Source organism: Pempheris klunzingeri, chromosome 20, assembly GCF_042242105.1.
Source record: "Pempheris klunzingeri isolate RE-2024b chromosome 20, fPemKlu1.hap1, whole genome shotgun sequence".
Taxonomy (NCBI): Eukaryota; Metazoa; Chordata; class Actinopteri; order Acropomatiformes; family Pempheridae; genus Pempheris; species Pempheris klunzingeri.
Window position 1 is genome coordinate 11548997 of NC_092031.1, and position 19386 is coordinate 11568382.

At 40.9% G+C, this 19386-nt stretch overlaps 1 protein-coding gene across 1 annotated transcript; it reads left to right on the top strand.

Annotated features, from left to right (window-relative positions):
- The first annotated feature begins 608 nt into the window (after positions 1-608).
- On the top strand, positions 609-6538 carry kcnh6b (potassium voltage-gated channel, subfamily H (eag-related), member 6b). The gene is made up of 11 exons (XM_070852255.1): positions 609-746; positions 1957-2382; positions 2613-3006; positions 3187-3386; positions 3513-3765; positions 3863-4056; positions 4513-4621; positions 5121-5390; positions 5664-5844; positions 5959-6163; positions 6242-6538. Exons 1-11 carry the CDS (start codon positions 609-611, stop codon positions 6536-6538), a joined length of 2667 nt encoding a protein of 888 aa, XP_070708356.1.
- The last annotated feature ends 12848 nt before the right edge of the window (positions 6539-19386 follow it).

Consider the following 19386-nt stretch of genomic DNA (forward strand, 5'->3'; position numbering starts at 1 on the left):
ATTTGCATCATGGCTGCCTAGTGGTCAAGCCCAAGAAAGATCTGAGATTCTGGTTTTAAATCAGGTATGTTGACTTTATTTACTTTCAATGAAACTTCTCTTGGTTGAATATTTAACCAATGAGTGAGAGCAGAAATCTACAGTGTAACTGCTGCCTTCCCTGCACATCAACACACTGAGTCAAGTATTGGGACTATCCAGTATTTGAGGGCAGAATATTTTTGGGAGGGGCGCAGCTAGATTGGCATTCTGGGACATCAGCAGAGAGGAATTTGTAAAGGGAGGGGTACAAAACATTTAACGTCACTGAGTATTTTCATTTTTGAGATTTTCAAATGCTAATTTAAAAAAAAATACTGAGGCACATTATTATATGAATAAAACTGAAGGCCTTCAAGTCCAGTATTGCAACAAAACCGCATCATGATGGCACTAACAGTGTTATCGAATACTGTAATTGTAGAAACAGTAGTTATAATAACTAGTAGGCCAAATGCCTTTCTAGAAAATAAAAGAAAAAACTGAAATCAAAGATTTCTTAGGCTCTCTTTTGGGCTAATTATAAATAAAAGTGTTTTTCCAATCACCTTGTAGGCCAGCAGCGCTCCATGTCTGACTCTGACCTTATGAAGAGTGGGGGACCAGCCAGCAGGGGCCCAGAGTGCCGCTCACCTCCAACTCCGAGGATGGAGCTGTCCTCCAAGGTGAAGGACCGCTCTCAGAACGTCACAGAGAAGGTCACGCAGGTACGGTGGGGGCAACCAAAAACCTCACATGGGCTCAGTCTCTGGCTGACTGAGAGCAACAGAGTCTCATGTTAAGTGCCCTTAATGAATGAACTTGGCCATTCACCGCCATATTTCTGTGACTTCAAAGCCCTGTGAGTCTTTCACCGCTTTCCAGGTTAAGTCCGTCATTAAACAGCTCACATTGGTCATGTTTTAATTGGTTTCTATGAAATACAGAGGCTCGCAGAAAGTTGCCATGATGGAAGACTTGCGCTGATTAACCCACTAGTGGAAAAATCAGTAGGTGGTTTGTAGGCTGAATGTTTTCCTTCTGGGTGTGAAAAGCAAAGTTACATTGAGCCACAGTTCAATGGAGAACTACTGTTGTTACCACTGGAGCCCTGGGGCCCGGCATTCTGCATCACTGCCTCTGTGAGACAGTGTTTGGTGGATATGAAAGAAATGCAAGGGATGTGTTCACAGCGACCTGTGACCTTGCTGCACGGGGTCACTTGTTGATTCCTGTCAATCCATCTATTTATACACGTATATAACTATTTATCTATCTACCTGATAGCTAGATAGGTCGATCCATCTGTCTGCACAGTCAGTAAGACTCATCAGGGCAGCAAATATTACATTGAAATTGGGCTAAAGGGAACACGAGGACTGTGGCAGCACATGAACTCAGTTATGCGATCGTGACGCCCAATTCATCATTACAGCCCTCCAGCATTCCTGCACTCAGTCAGCTCCTGTTACAGCTGGTTACAGCACACTATTGCTTTAGATTCACCCTCAAGATTTTTGAACTATCTGGAAAAGCACTCGGATGTAATCTTTATCCACGTCTTGTCTCCTCTGAGAGCCACCAATGAAAGAATGGTCAAGGAATTGTTGGACGTACAAAGTCACAACAGCAGAGCATGCAGCCTCCACCAAGACCTTGGTCAGAACAGTACGTCTTCTAAAAAGGTCTGTTGGTCAGTATTAATTCAGAGAGAAGGAGTTTTGAAGTTGCTGCTTTTTGTTTCAGAGAATGTAAATGTTTTACTTAACTGTTCAAATTCATGGTTGATTGATGCAAGAGTGTTCATTTGCCCTCTGGGAGAAAAAAAATATTTCCACAAAAAGCATTTAAAATGGCACAGACAGTGTGCATTAAAAGTTCAGATTTCCCAATGGAAGATACATAATCACCACACACTAATTTATTCTTTATGCTTAGGTACTTTCTCTGGAGTCTGATGTACTGCCTGAACATAAACTTAAGGTGCCAGAGACAACATGGTGGATCTTGCTTCACTACAGTCCCTTCAAGGCGTTTTGGGACTGGATTATTCTCCTCCTGGTCCTCTACACGGCTGTTTTCACTCCTTACTCAGCTGCCTTCCTCTTGGATGAACACGGGGATTTACGTCAAAGGCGTTGCGGCTACACTTGTAACCCTCTGAATGTGGCGGACCTTATGGTGGATGTGCTGTTTATTGTAGATATAGTCATCAACCTTCGCACAACATACGTAGACCAAAACGACGAGGTGGTCACACAGCCAAGCCGGATAGCCAAGCACTATATTAAAGGCTGGTTCCCTATTGATCTGTTCGCAGCGATCCCTTTTGACCTTCTCATTTTCCGATCGGGCTCTGATGAGGTAAGAACTTTGCCTCTCTACAAATTATATTAGGATTTTGTTTCAGAAGAACCTACCTATGTTTACGTGGTTGTATTGGTTCTAAAATGATTTTGAAGACAATCCTTTGATATAATTGTCCTGTACTCAAGTAACCAAACTTTTAAGATGATTTCTGAAGTCCTCTAAACCTACTGCAAACTGAATGGCCCTGCCTAACATCATCCTTTCTGTTGTTGTTGACACCAAAGATGGCGACTCTAACAAGCCTCCTGAAAACAGCTCGGCTGCTGCGATTGGTCCGCGTGGCAAGAAAGCTGGACCGATATTCTGAGTATGGAGCTGCTGTCCTCTTCTTGCTTATGTGCACCTTTGTGCTCATTGCCCACTGGCTCGCCTGCATTTGGTACGCTATTGGCTTTGTGGAGAGGCCATACACAGAGACCGGCTGGCTGGACAACCTGGCTGAACAACTAGGCAAGGCATACAACGACAGTGACTCCACCTCCGGTCCATCAGTCAAAGACAAGTACGTCACTGCTCTTTACTTCACCTTGAGCAGCTTGACAAGTGTGGGGTTCGGCAATGTGTCGCCAAACACCAACTCAGAGAAGATCTTCTCCATCTGCGTCATGGTCATTGGATGTGAGTTGAACAGCACCGTCCCCCTTTTATGACCCCGGCGTCTTACCTAATTTTCATACAGTCCCTTAACAAATAAAACATAAACTCTGCCTGTTTGCATAACCAACTTTACATTCAAAATGTCACAGTCCCCCAGGCCTTACTCTGATCTTTGTATTCTTGTTACCTCTTCCGTCTCAGCTCTCATGTATGCCAGCATATTTGGGAATGTGTCAGCCATCATCCAGCGGCTGTACTCTGGCACAACCCGCTACCACACCCAGATGCTGCGAGTCAAAGAGTTCATCCGATTCCACCAGATCCCAGGATGCCTTCGCCAAAGGCTGGAGGAGTACTTTCAGCATGCCTGGTCCTACACAAATGGCATTGACATGAATGCTGTAAGTCAAAAGTGACAGGACTGAGTGTTTGAGTATTCATCAAAACTGCTACTTTCACCTATAACTGCTGTAGAGGTTTTGCATGTAATCGCTGATGTGTAGATAGTCTCGTCTTCCCATATTCAGGTGTTGAAGGGATTTCCAGAGTCTTTGCAGGCAGACATCTGTTTGCACTTGAACAGATCTCTGCTACAGAACTTCAAGGCTTTCCATGGAGGCAGTCAAGCCTTTCTGCGCGCCTTGGGTATAAGGTTCAAGACAGTCCACGCTCCCCCAGGAGATACTCTGATCCACTACGGAGACATCCTGGACTCCCTCTTCTTCATCTCACGTGGTTCCATTCAGGTCATCAGGGACGATGTGGTGGTTGCTATTTTGGGTAAAATCCCCCAATCATTTACTATTTCACTGTGGTGTCTAAAAATATGTACTTTAGAAAAACTTCATCTATCTAAAAGATATTGATGCTCTTGCAGAAAAGAATGACGTCTTCGGCGAGCCTATCCACCTGTATGATGAGCCAGGGAAGTCCAACTCGGACGTCCACAGCATCACCTACTGTGACCTGCACCGCATCCTGAGGGACGACCTGCTGGAGATCCTTGATCTCTACCCCAGTTTTGCAGACAACTTCTGGAGGAACCTGGAGTTAACTTTTGACCTGAGAGATGTATGTTGGCAAAACAATTTACACCTTGACCATTCAACTTCTCAATGGTTTCCTCATTGAGACACAAAATATTTTAGCATTTCTCATGAGCCTTACCCCTACAACAAAATAGTTGAATTACTTCTCTGCTAGTTGCAGTACTTGTGGAAAAGAAAGTCTTGGTAGTGAAAAGGCTCAGGCAACGACCATGAACCGCATTAACACTGCTTGCGTCTGACCTTTGTCGCATGTAATTGCCCATCTCTCTCTCTCACCCTTTCATTTGTCATCTCTCAACCTTCAATTGTCTAATAAGAGCATAAAAAGCCCCCCAAAAAATAATTATAAAAAAAAAAGATTGCCATATTGAATTACTGTGTAGATTCCCTTTTTGTGCTGGAACATGCACTTGTACACAACACACACTGTTTAAGGCCTGTAAACCCAATTTACGTTTTTTCCCCCTGTGTTCATCAGGCTGAGCAACCACCACCAATAATAATTGCTGATGATTCTGGAGAAGACTGTGGTTATCGCCACAAGCCAAGACACAGAGTCCACTCCCTAGACTGTCGTATCAGGCCAGGTGAGATATCTGTCACAGGTGGCCAATCCTTATCCTTATCCTTACATCCCTGTGAAAGGTTCTGCTTAATAATCATTGTGATAAGCCTCTAAAAATCCTCTAACTTCCTGTCTACCCTGGTAATCTGACAGGAGTATGGACAGGTATTGTTTTGGTTACAGAACTGGACTAATGTGAAAAAAACAACAATCAGACAAAAGAATGTACAATGGCAGACAAGGAAGAGGCAGAATTCGAGAAAAACAGCCCATAGATTTGGATCACTGTTACAGAGTTGTGCGTGAGTGGTTATAATTAGAAGAACACAACTATCAGTTAACAGAGATCAGCTCTGATACCTCAACAAAGGAGATCCTGGGTCCATTCATTCATTTTACTTACCTGTGACACTCAGTTTTGAATGTGAGCATGGTTGTCTTTCTATCTGCGTTGGCCCTTTAATGGACCGATGACTTGTTACTCGATATAAAGGAGTAATTGACTGCTCTCCTGTGAACAGATGGAATTGATCATGAAGACTCGTACCCTCATCAGTCCTTCCGTCACCGTCACTCACCTTCTCGGGCCCCCTGGGATGACCTCTGTAGCTGCGGATCCTCGTGCTCCCAGTCAAGTGAAGACCTGGCTAGGCCTCTCGCCCACGGTGCCAAAGTAGAGCTGTACCCTCCAGAAGATGCCAGACGGGACTACTCCCCCTCCGTAGTGCAGCTGCTGCCCCCGAGTGGCACCTCGGTGGGGAGGGAAGCAGTGCTGGACCTCGGCCACCAAGGTAGATGGATGAGTCTCAGTTGAAGACACACAGGCTGTGTTTGCCTAGTATTTAGAAATTATAAACATATAGAAGCTATTGTTTACTACAGATGCTGAAGATGAAATGTTGTCAATGAAAAGGTTCTCTCAGTCACTGAGAGGTATCCCAAGGCAACTAGTAGTCAAAAACGACATTATTGCTATGTGTCAATAAATCGAGCATTCACATTACCTTGGTCAAATTAAATAGGTACAACTTTCCACCACTTTCTTGTCTTTATATTCTCCTCAGCTTCATCTTTGAATGTGCCAGGAGTGTATCGATATTGGCCAGACAGACAGTCACAGCAGTTTTCCAGTCGTGCCTGGCGATCATCCTCTGTCCGCAACTCATACCACCCACCACCATTCACAGAAGAACGGCCCAGCGAGCTAGAGTCTCGACTTGAGGTTTTACACTCGCAGCTCAACAGGTGAATTTAATGATTTAAAGAGTTCAGCAACACCAGTTTGTTGGCCATGATGGAGTTGTTCTGCCTTCCTAGACTCTTCCTAGACTCCACTGTCATTGTCTCTTAATCCTCCAGACTGGAGACTCGAATGGCAGCCGACATCAACGTTATTCTGCAGCTTCTCCAGAGGCAGATCGCTCCTGTGCCTCCTGCTTACAGCACTGTGTCGTCTAGTACCCTCCCTACTGACTCACCTGGCCTGTATGGGACTGGGACCCCAGTGATGCACACCATGTACCCCATTTCCCCCTTACAGATGGACAGCCGGGCACCCACACAGGTATGGAATGACACCAACCTCCTAACCTTTTATTTATTTATTTTAACTATTAAAACCAATGTGGTTTCTCTACTCCAGAGCTCTACCCAGACTGACCTTAAATTCACCAAGAAGTCCCAGGAGTCCCTGTCCAGCGGTATCCATGTGACTGCGGCCTCAGATGACACCATGTTCATGACCGTCACCCCCGAAGCCGACACCCACACAGGGTTGACTCCGCAGCTGCCCCAACCGTCAGTCAAATCCTCCCTCATGGAGAGCCCCACGCTGTGCGGCAGCCTCCGCTACCCCTCACTGCCGGGGAACCTGGACATCACCTCAGGACTTGCTGAGATCCAGAAACACCTCTCTGACCCCGTGCTGCCAGTCATCTGAAGACCACCTGTCAGTTTTTCATGGCAACCAGTGTGATTTTGAAAGCAGGAATACACTATTACTTGCAGACTTATGGAAGGAGCTGCATGGTTATCATTACGCTTTTTGGACAGCGAGTAGTGTGTCAAAATCAGATAGTGGCGATTGCAACACAGTAATCAAAATTCTTACAGGCCAATTTACAGTATGTGTGTGTTTGAGAGTGCTCAGGAGTCTGATTTTCTGTACGTTTCAGTGTCCTGTTTTATGTGTTCTTGTTCAATTTTGTTTCAGTAACTTTTGTGAGCACCATCTGTATCGTGTCACGTTTAATCTAATTATTTTCCTGGCTGACTCATACAGAGCTTCCACCCACACACCAGAGCCTGGCCGACAGTGGTATTACTGATATTTGACAGTGAAGGAAGAGTTCCACATTTTGCGAAATATGTTCATTTGCTTTTTTTGCCAAGAGTTAGATGAGAAGATTGATTCCACTTTCGCATCTGTCCAGTAAAAATGAAGCTACAGCCAGCAGCTGAGTAGCTTAGCTCAGTCTTGGTGCTAGTGTACAGACATGAGAGTGGCCGTCCCATAACTCAGCACAAAAAGAAAAAGCAAATGTCACAATGCCAACCAATTCCTAGAAGTAAAATCTGATCACTATAGTTAAGGAGCCATTGAATTAGGTTAGTAAAATAATTGTAACCAAGATATGTACATTGTAGAACAATTCAATGTTAAAATATAAATATTTTTGGTATATAAACAGTCATGGAAACACCTTTTCTAAATTACTGTTAACATATCTCTGGCATTTCTACAGTTCTTCTAGTTAATTACTGGCCGACCCGCAGTAGGTACCACTTCATTGGACGTGATCTGGCCCCAATTTATGTTTTCTAAATTTATATTCAATCACACATCATGAGCCCATACTGAAGCACCTGCTTGTATTTCTCATCCCAATATCATAATGGTGATTCTCTCTATTGTAGAGATGTTGTATGATGTATACAGTAACTGGAAGAATACAGTTTTCTCCACCTATCATTTCTAAATGTAAATCTGTAATATAGGTTCTTATCAATGTGCTAGTGAGTCACCTCACTGTTGTCTAAATATAAAACTTCTGTATTGATGGTTTAAACTATGACGGACTGTTTATTTCTGTATAAAATTATATTGCTATGAATAAAGAATTGGTGCAAAAATTACCAATAAAAACATGTATTATGGTCAATGACTACTGGTGAACTGTTGTACATATAATTTATGTATCACAGTTATGCTTTTCATTACAACTTATATTCAGTTGAATAAAAAATATATATTTATAAACTGAAAAAACAAACAATTGAATACATTAACACTTAAATCCACATTAACCACATTCACTCCACTTGAAATATGGCTAAACTGCTTATTTGCTATATCAAAACAAAACAGATGAGGGCAGTGCAGTGGGTAAAACTACACTAACACCATGTAGTGTATAAAGACAGGTAACTGACAGGCCTACTCGCCTGGTCTATGAGACATCATGCTGAATCGTGTATCGTATCACAAACTCAAGCAATGGCGTACCCGAGTTCTCGCTCAGTTAAAAAAAAAAGCTTTACACACGTCACCTGTAACATCAACATGAACCCAACACGAGCAGGAACTGAATGTTGCTCCATCCTCATTCAGAAGGAGCAACAATTCCTTTAAACAAAGTCACGTCAGCTGAATTCTCCAACTGACAATGTGTCACTTCTTCATGACTGCAGCTCAGAGTCAGAGGATTTCCAGGTGGTTGTTGTTGCAGACAGTGATCTGGGCGGCCTAAGTGGAGGCCCACTGTACATTATTGATCTCTGTGAGCTGAGTAGGCCTGTATAGGGTCCTCAATGGCCCGTGGCATCTGCTGGATGACCCAGATTAGAGCTTGGTGGTCTTCCCCCAAGAGACAGGAGGAGGTTTGATTTGAATCAATTCATTTTAGTTTAACAGGAAAAAAACTGCATTAGTGGCCTGAATCTGGTAAAGAGTTACAATAAGTTCACCGTGTTTCCTTATTCAGTAGGACATAAAAACATCTTCTGCTGTTAGCGAGGATTATCAGCATTTCAGGAAAGGCAGTGCACCTCCACTGTAACACGATGCAGGAAACACTGAAGTTGATAATTAACTGGAGAAAAGATGATGTTCAAGTATTTAAATCCCCGCTGTGTAGGATCTGAATATTTCTGACTAAGACGACTCTGAGTTGTATCATGACAGGAGACAATACTCTCCACCAATTTATTGGCTCTCAGCTTTGTCAAGTTCACAATTGTATTCATTAGAATAGCTCCCTCCAGTGCTCATTATCAGGTACTGCAAAGATGATGATTTCAGAGGCAAAGACTTGAACCTGCAAACGAGCTTCTCTGTGAATAGCTAACATGCTGGGGTCAGTAAGATCTGGGTACCTGCTGTACAGGTGTGAGGAATGTGGCGCCCAGGTGTTTCCATTGATTCAGGCTCTGTGGTTGTTGAGTCTGGCCACCGGAGTGCAGGGCACATAAACATTTAAGATCGCCACCTGAGGGTATGAGGGAACAAAGTGTACAGGTGTTAATAACAACATATAAAATTGGATAAATACTCAATATTAAGAGAAAATAGTAAGACATTATGATATTATGCTTGTGTTTTTTTTTTCCAAGTTACTACTTTTAAGATACAAGAACCAAGAAAATAAAAGGACAAAAAATTAAGAAAGGGAGTTAAAAAAAAAATCAAGTGAAATTAAAAGACCTCAATTAAATATTCATTAAGTATATAAGTATATTACATGATTTATAACCACTATTGACTGTTTTGAATGGGAAAAGTATTTCCATTCATGTTGTAATTCTCATGAAAACAATCTGCTCCCAACAGTCAACACAAAGTGGTTTATAAATGCACAGACACTTTGATTTTTATTACCAAATAGTCACATTTAAAAAGATGATTACATTAATTTTGCTCCAACACACAGCAAACATTATATCAGCATTATTTCAATACATCTTTAGCAGGAGGGCTGGACCAGGGAAAACATTATATTAACAGAGTAAATCTCCTCCTTTATGTCTGTCATTAAGCATGAATGGGACGGCGCCTCATAATTGTAGATTTCTTAGTTTACATCTTCAAAGCGACTACAAACCTCTGTAGGTGACAACTAACCTGCGCTTAACTAACCATGAGGAGAAGACCCTGAACGCATCACAACAACCGCCTGCTTTTAACTAATGTTATTTGTCTCTGCTCACAAAAGTTATGTAATTTTAACAGAGGCACGCTAGCTGTTGGCTCCATGTAGTCAGTAAAAAGCTGTTTCCGTGTTAAATTTACCGCACATAGCCGCTAATGTTCCTTACTTGGCAGCAACAGCAGCGACTCGGATCACCACATCCGGGACCTTCAGCTCAGGACACTTTCCCGCTCCTTTCTGGGGTAAAAACTAACGGCACTCGGCTTTAACGTAAAATATTGGTACAGAACTACGCCAATAGAAAATTAAATTGAAAGAAATTACTTTATAAATTACCCGAAGTCTCCATGTCAGACAAATATACATCCACTCTGCTTTGCGCCCCTTCAGTAGGATAAGCTGGTTCACGGTCAATAAACACAGGTGACTGGTCGATGAGCGGCGCAGCGATTAACAGACCTGCATGTCATTGATAATCTAAATTGGCTTGTTAGTAACAGCCTGTTACCATCTGTGTGGGACGATTGTTTGTTTTCCCCTAAAGAGGACGTCCTGCCGATCTGATCTTTACCTGGTTAGAAATATTGGTCCCCTTGACATGACGTTACTTCCGCATTTTCCGATTTCAAGAGAAGTCTGTGGGGTTTGATTAGCCGAAAGAAAGAAGGACTCTGATTGGATCTGATCTATAAAGATGAGACTGCTGCTCCATCAGGAAGTGGCAAAAATGTAGTGAATTATTTCAACAAAGCATCACGGCCAAGCAAGTAGTTTTTGAACGAAAAAATAAGGTTTGACCCTCGACGATCCGGAAGGTTTAAGGGACAGGTATTGAATAAGTGATTATTCTGTGTAGAGCCACTATTAGATATATACCTGCTGGTATTTGTGATTTTTCTGTCCACAACTTGAATGTCGAACTAGTTATATGTTTATATACGACTTCAGATAGGCGACTTTACGGGAGGCACCTGAAAGCAGCATTGCAGAGGCTGTGCTCCTCACACCTGAGAAGCTGTTTGAAAGCCAGCATAGAAACAGCTGTCTTTGTGCATACAGATATGTTGATCATTTCCCTGGATGGAGCTGAAGTTCATTGTTTTTTGGGACATGCATCTATTTCCTATCTAGAGGTATCAGGTTATACTTGGCCACAGTTCCCAGTCTCCTCTAGCGTGCACATACTGGGACGACCCCACATTTAGCTGCTGTGATCTTTATGTTTCTACTGCTAGAAGATCTCCATCATGATCATCATGCCAGCAGTGCACATGAAGGCAACCTTTGTTCCTCTCAGCTGCTCTTTGGTCTGACCAATGTCGAACCACAGCCACACATGTAGGATTATTCATCAGCAGTATCAGTGAATTTGTAGTTTCAAAATTGACCTTTGACACCTAATTTGCCTGTAATGAATAATGGAATGTTTAAGTTTCCACACACTTTTCCCACCTGCTAACAGCTAAAACAACATTTGCTTGTCTGGTCGTCATGCAGGGTTTTATGAATGGGTTTGCAAATTCTGGTGGTATTTGCATCACCTTTGAAAAGCAGAGGTTAGCGCATACATCCATTTCAATATTTATTCAATACAAGGTTGGGTGTTGGTCCACTGTAAGTTGTGAGCCCTGTGAACCTCCTTTGCACTGTGGGTTTGCTCTTTTCCATAAATATATGATTTGCAAAACATCCAGCGACAAGTTATGAATTTGATTGACATACACTTACATTACATACATTGACATACACAAACACTTGCAGCAGCTCGCTGCCACAGATGTTTCACAGTTTCACCCAGGAAACAAGAGACAGTAGCAGCAATAAAAAAACAGCCCAACGATACCTGATATAAAGGTACAGTATGTGTCTATTTATATCAACCAACTGATTTCAACTTAAAGAGAGATTTTCGACAGTGTTGAATAATTTCCCAGTATTTTAACACTATTGTGAGTTTCTTCCAAAACAAATGTTTTAGCATGCGAGGTTCTTGTTTGCTGTGCATGTGTGTGTGTGTGTATTTATTTTTCATGTTCGTAAGTGAGTATATCTCTGTGTCCCTCAGGTGTTTTAGCAAGTACTCTTCTCAGTAATGTTGCTTGAGATGAATAACCGCTCCAGGCATTTGCCCAACAACTCTGCCCCATCTGGATTTCTGTGGGAACAGTTTGATTTTGAGAGGTGTGTAGGCGAACAATGGAGCATATATACTTGGGCTGTTTGTACAGTATTGTGCTTTGCTTTGGGTTTTCCTGCGTCCATCGCCATCCTCTCGGAGATGGTTAAGACATGCAGGAGAGGAATGCCTTTCACACCAAATGATTTTTTCATACTGAACCTCTCCATCATGGATACCATCTTCTTGGCTTTCATCCCATGTGGATTATTAAATCACTTTGTCTGGAAGAATTGGCCATTCGAAGCGTGTTGGAACGCCGTTTATGCCTTGAACACATGTGGGAGACCCCTGCTGATGGCCAGTATCTGTCTGGACTGTTACATTGCCGTGGTCCATCCAGTTGTCTACCACAAGAGGAAAAGCCTGACTCCCCGGGTTGTCATCGTTGTCATCGTTTGGGCTTTTACGGTTGCCAGTGGGATATTATACTTCCTTTTTTACAAGTTATACTTCAGCATGTTCCCCACTGTGACATTTATAACAGCTATGGTGATAATTGGAATCTGTGATTCTTTCATCCTCCATGCACTAGTTAAGTCTGGCCCTGGCAGAAAAGATATCCACCCACAGAAGCAAAGAGCCATTCAGACCCTCATTAACAGCCTGGTAATGACTGTCGTGTCTTACCTTCCTCCAGTATTTCTGCTATCAGTTGGGAGGCATCTGAGCATCAGCCTCGATACCTTCATATGCAGTGTTGGTATTCCAATTACCATCACTTCTGTTTTGGGAGCTGCTGTCATGCCTATACTCCACCTTAATAATCATGGGAAATTGGATCGTTTCAAGCTTGGATGCTGCAGGAAGTGTTAATCACCTATCTGACTGAATCAGGTGCTGTAGAGGCGAAAAAACATTTGAACTTTCCAAAACTTTTCAAAGTTGAGCTTCAGTCAGCACTCATATATTAGAAAGTCACCTCAACTCAGTTCTTAAATAAGCCACATCCCTGATTCACTTATGTACATGTTTAGATTATGGACATGTGACGTGTTTATGTGATTCTTGATATTATTTATGTAATGTTATGTTGTTTTTTGTATTCTGTTTGGCATATGTGTGTTATACTGTATGCTTGAACGTATGTTTTCTTTTACCTAAAAAAGGTAAAAAAAAAGTTCAAATGAAGTTAAAATGAATGAACCATGGAAACCAGACTATGAAAAATGTAATTCTCTTATGAACTAAAATCTGTATTCTTAGGAAGCTGCATGTGAGCTTTAATACCTGTGTACTTGAATGTGACACATAAAACAATAAAGCCATTGAACTTGTTTTGGTCCCGATCACATTTCCTCCATAGTGGAGAACAGGTGAACACTGAGGACCTAGCTGAGGTGGTTTAGGATGCACCTGGAGGTACTTCATCTCCCAGCATACCTGAGAGATGTGATAACTGTTACGATAACTTTTTATACTATATTACAATATTACTATACCTATTATGTCTACTACATATACTATTATATATACAGCAGCATAACTCATTTCATAATCTATCTATCTATCTATCTATCTATCTATCTATCTATCTATCTATCTATCTATCTATCTATCTATCTATCTATCTATCTATCTATCTATCTATCTATCTATCTATCTATCTATCTATCTACCCCCAATTTTGTTAAAGCCTGAATAGGTTTGCAAAGGTTAATTGTGGTTTAAGTTTCACTGTGATATGTTTGGAAGAGTTTGATCAATAAAGTTGAGAAGATATACACTTTATTTATAAAGAATAAATCACATTGTCACAATCATTTCATGAGAAGAGGTAAAAAGCATTTTATTCCAACTTTATGGGCAACAGTATATCTATCTATCTATCTGGTCTATCTATATAACTGGTTTAGAGTTACAACAGGGTCCTTTATCTGGATACTTAACAAGAAAACTTTTCAATTAGCAGTACTAATCTATAAATAATGGATTACAATATGGGAAAAGGAGGAGAAAAAGAAAATGTTTTGAACACAAATAACACATCAGAACAAAATTAACTATTAGCATTACAAGAGTTTTTTTTCCATGATAGATTTACATGGCGTTCCTCATCTATAATGATCGTATTACAGATGTAAATGATGAAGGCAGGCAGGTCATCTGTCACAGCAGCTTTGCTCATGCAGGTGTGCAGGTACATACGAACATCGTTTACATACTGTCACACTGCAGATGGATGTTGAAAAAAGTGTTTTGAGTGACGGAAGTCATTCTAAGAGCATTTAACAAAAATAGATTTCATTTGTTTGTGTCTCTCTCCTGTTTCTTTGTCCTTAGATGACAGATTGTGTGTCATTGTCTCAACTGTCATTTAATTAGTTGTAATTTTGTCTAATAAGTCTGCCAATGTATTAGAGCCTTCTTTTTCTGTCTTATCATGATGTTCTTACAATAATAACATAAGATTAATATTTATTGATCTCAGAAATTTAGCATTAGCATCACAATAAGAAGACCAGAGAGGAAAATAAGAACACTATATAGATAAGTAAATATATGCATATGCATATTACCCTAAACAGTGTGCATGCATTTATGTGCAGAACCAATAGTGCAGCTTTCTGAGAATCTGATTCAAAATAACATAGTAGATGCAGAATAGTTATTTATACGGTAGATTCACATTTATGCAAAAAGAATTTAAAAAATGTAATTTAATCAAACACCGTGGCAACAAAAATTATAATTGTCTAAAAAGCATCTTTGCTTTTAACGTACGTGAGACCTTATGAGATCTGAAATCTGTTGACCGATGATAGCTGAGACACTATAGCTCAAACTCTTGCCACCACTTTTCAGTTAAGAGCTTTTGTCTATAAAGAACTATGTTTACATAAAATTGCTTACATAATTACCTGAGCAGTTTCGGCCATTATTTGTGCAATGAAACACAGCAAATATAACCAATTATTCTGGCTGCAGGCAAAAATGTTTTCCTCATCCTATTTTTTAAAATTAATTTACAGATTTAGTTTCTATCAAAACAAGATTATTGAAAAGGGGGCAAAAAATTATTTTCCAGTAAATCCCACGGTTGCCAATGAAACTTAACATTTACAAATATTTCATGTAAACAGTGAATGTGAAAAAGCCTCATGCAGTTTGTAAGTGACACACATTACTACCAGTTTCTGCTATAAATCTTCTGATCTGTTCCACCACACAGCACAACGTCTTCAGACTCCCCAGATTGCCCAGATAGAGCAGAGGCATGATTGCACTCCCTGCAGTCGGGGTTATCAGGATAGGTATTCCTAAAAAACATTCGTACACTTTGTCATCACTAACTATCAGATCCCCGAGGATGTACCCCAGCACAGGTGGGACGTACGAGGTGACGGTCATAACCATGCTGTTGGTGATGATCTGGAGAGCCTTCTTCTTCCTGGGGTGGAGGTGTCCCCCTGCACGCTGGGACTTCTTCAGAGTCCAGAGGATGGAGACATCGCAGACGATAATGATGGGCAGCGCTATGACGTACACAAACATGGCCCAGGCACTGTGGTTCAGCTCATCAAAGACTGTGGACATGCTGCCTTGAGCTACTGTGACGGTCCACACGGCAGCAGCCATGAGGACCCGGGGAGTCAGACTCTTCCTTGTGCGGTAGGTGATGGGATGGACCACAGCCAGGTAGCAGTCCAGACAGATACACGCTGTTAGGAGAGGTCGTCCAGCCAGGTTCAAGGAGTACAGAAAGTTGCTTGTCATTTGAATGGACCTGATGTGCCAGATGAGGAAATTACTGAGCCCAAAGGGGACAAAAAACAAGAAGATTAAGTCCATGATGGTGAGGTTGAGCATGAAGAAGTCGTTGGGGGTGATGGAGGATCCCACTTTGAGTCTCTGAAACAGTTCCCAGAGAACAGCAACCAAAGCAGGACATCCAATTAGGGTGAAGAGGGCGCTGAGAGAGGCCCAGACTATAATACCTGCCATCATGCCACCACAGTGTCCCAACATGTCCTCTGAAGACTCACTGAAGTTGAAGGTTGGACTCTGAGAGCGAGGATGCACATGGAGAAACATTTCTTACCAGCAGCAACACATTGATTGGTCTAAGAGTGATCAGTGATTGGCCTATAGCTGAAATGAATCAGGACTAGATAAGATACACATGGAGTAAATTCAAAGTGGTTTATGAATTTCCAGTTTCACAGGTCTTTTTAAATAAGACTTTGTTATGAAGCGGCCAATTTGTTTATCTTATGAAAATTACGATTTGAATATGCAAGTGACACTGAGGATCATTTTTCAGTGCTGATGTTTTTACAAACAAAGAAACAAGCTCAGGCAGGTATTGTGGAATTTATTGGTTAGCGTGTTCTTAGCGTTACAAGCGAAGTAGTTGTGATAATGTGGTAGATGTGATAATGTGCAATGGCGAACAATGGAGGTCAGACATCAAGTGTTGACTCCATCAGTTGAAGAAAACTCTTGGACCACTAGAACAAGATTCAAATCACTTTGATAGATTACGGTTTTAGTGGCAATCTCAAGTGGAATAGTTCAAAATATGCACAGGATAAACTGCAGCAGCAGCTTTCTGATGTTCAAAATGTTTCACTTTCAACACTTGATGAATGACACTTGTGCTTATTGACACATCCTCAGTAAGGTTCATATTAATATAAAGCACCATGTTTATGGTGATTAATATGAACACAAAAAATAGACATAAAAAGTATTAAAAAATCTCCACTGGTGGTTCCAAACATACAAAATATGTCAAGGTGAAGTTTGGGGAATTGTCCTGGTGGTTCTGAACTTCTTCCATTTGTGAATGATGGAGGCCACTGTGCTCTTCGGGACCTTCAATGCTGCAGAAATTTTCCCAGATCTGTGCCTCGATACAATCCTGTCTCAGAGGTCTACAGACAATTCCTTTGACTTCATGGCTTGGTTTCTGCTCTCACATGCACTGTCAGCTGTGGGACCTTATATAGACAGGTGTGTGCCTTTCCAAATCAAGTTCAATCAATTGAATTTACCACAGGTGGACTCCAGTCAAGTTGTAGAAACATCTCAAGGACGATCAGTGGAAACAGGATGCACCTGAGCTCAGTTTTGAGTGTCATAGCAAAGGGTGTGAATACTTATGTACATGTGATATTTCAGTTTTTTATTTTTAATACATTTGCAAAAATTTCTAAAAAACTTTTTTCACTTTGTCATTATGGGGTATTGTGTGTAGATTGATGAGGGAAAAAAAGAATTTAATCCATTTTGGAATAAGGCTGTAACATAACAAAATGTGGAAAAAGTGAAGGGGTCTGAATACTTTCCGTACCCACTGTAGGTAAACATGTTGTAGTTCCAGTTATCATCAGTAGGTGGCAGGAACAGCGCACAGCACTAACATGTCTGCAGGCCATTATGTCAATAACACCAATTAGCATGTTAGACCTACTAAACTTAGTCCACTCAGTCAATATTGAGAGAGTGTCTGAATAAAAGTTATTCTCAAGAAAATAAAATCTGTCAGGATTATTTTGGAGAAGTATTGGACCTGATTTTCATGTCATGGTTGAAACTTGAGTCTATGGTGGCCGCGAGGTACAAAACAACAACAAAACAGACTAAAATATTTCAGACCAGGATAACCGCCTCGGGGCTGTAAGCCTCCACCAACCAGTCAAGTTGAAGTTTACATCCATGCCTGTTGATGTCAATGTGATGGCGCTGGCCAGAAAAATATTATGATGTCACAGTGAAGTTGACATTTGGGATATAAAACGTCATCACATCGTCATGTTACCCCATTAGACATTTGGGTGATAGTTTGTCGTAATTAGTGCATGAATTCTTGAGCTCACGTTGACCTTTGACCTTGGACCATCTAAATCTAATCAGATCATCCTTAAAATCAAGTGGATGATTGTGCCAAATTTGAATAAGTCCCCTCAGGGCTTTGATGAGATATCGAGTTCATATTAATGGGACGGACAGACGGACAACTCTGAACCATAACGGCTGCGTCTGACCACTGCAACAACAAAAGTTGTTAAATGTTGTATTTCCTACTTTCATCATTTGTCATTGTGTTTATAGATCAGTGCAGATCTCAGGATTTACTGCAGTTTGCATGTAAAAGAGGCACAATGTTAGTAAATGTGAGGAAAGAAGCACATGCAGAAAAAAGAAAAGTTTTTTACTCAGTAAAGGATCCGAACATGTTGGAGTTTTAGGTGTTTTATAGCCTTTTTATGACACACATAACGTATGCAAACAATTCCATATAAAAATTACTATTTCTTCATAAAACTTTCCTTTTTCTGCCCCCTCCCTCCACAGTAGAGCAACTGGTCAAAATGTATTCAATCAAATTAGCTACCAAAGTGATTGTTTTTATTCATTTAAACTATACATTGATATTATGGGACTTACTGACCAAACAGGAAAAGATGCATTAAAAAACTCCCAGTAAAATGGTTATTATTCATGTCCTGTCACAATCACATAAACGGTGAAAGGTAAAAAATATTCATATGAAAAGTACAAAAGATACATTTTCTTCAAATGTAAATTACAGATATTTAATCTCATAAAACCGTCGGCACACTCCTGTTAGTTAACCATTTCTTGGGCTTAAACCTGGATCAAAAGCAGTTTCTTGCTCCGGTTACAACTGAAACTTTTTAGCACACATTTGTAGATGTTTAACCAAGTTATAAAACAGCCACAGGCCCCATTTTCATTCCATCTACACTTCTACTCAATCCAACAGATTAATCTGTCAACATTTAGCTGATCATGATTCAGCATCTTGCCCAAGAACACTTCAGCAGGGCCAGTGGCGGAAGATTTTTACCATTAACCACCAAGCCAGCAGACCGTGACCGGCGCCAGTCCTCAGGCTCTGTACTGGTATTAGTACGACTGAACGGTTTTATATCAAACTCACTGCATTAAAGAACAAGACACACTGGAGACAGAAGACGTATGGTTTTAAGCAGGTAGATCAGTCCCTCGTTTGTGAGATTCCAAGGTAATGTGTCGGCTACATGAGACATCTAAACTGAACATTTTATACAAAATGACACAACAGTGTAAACACCAGTACATTAACTGTGATTGTGTATGCGGGTGTGGTCTTCTAACACCCAGGAGCAATATCACATTTTTAAGGAAGTGGGAAAATCTGTGAGCTTTGTGATCCTGTCAAAACCCTGTATCTCAAAGAGGGGTTGTTCATGTTAGTGGATACGCCTAAAAGCACCCCGATTCCACAATTTTGATATTTTAAAACTTCACTTTTAAAGGATTTAGTGGCACTTTCATAATTTCATTATTCATTATTATTATATTATCATTTTTTATCTAGGGTATATAATGAAGCAACTTTAAATTACAATTTAAGGGTTAAAAGATTCTCTAGTATTTTTCAATCTGAAGTCTGCTTTTCTTCTAAAAACTTAACTGTGTGGAGATATGAGGAGGTTTACATCTGACAGTAAC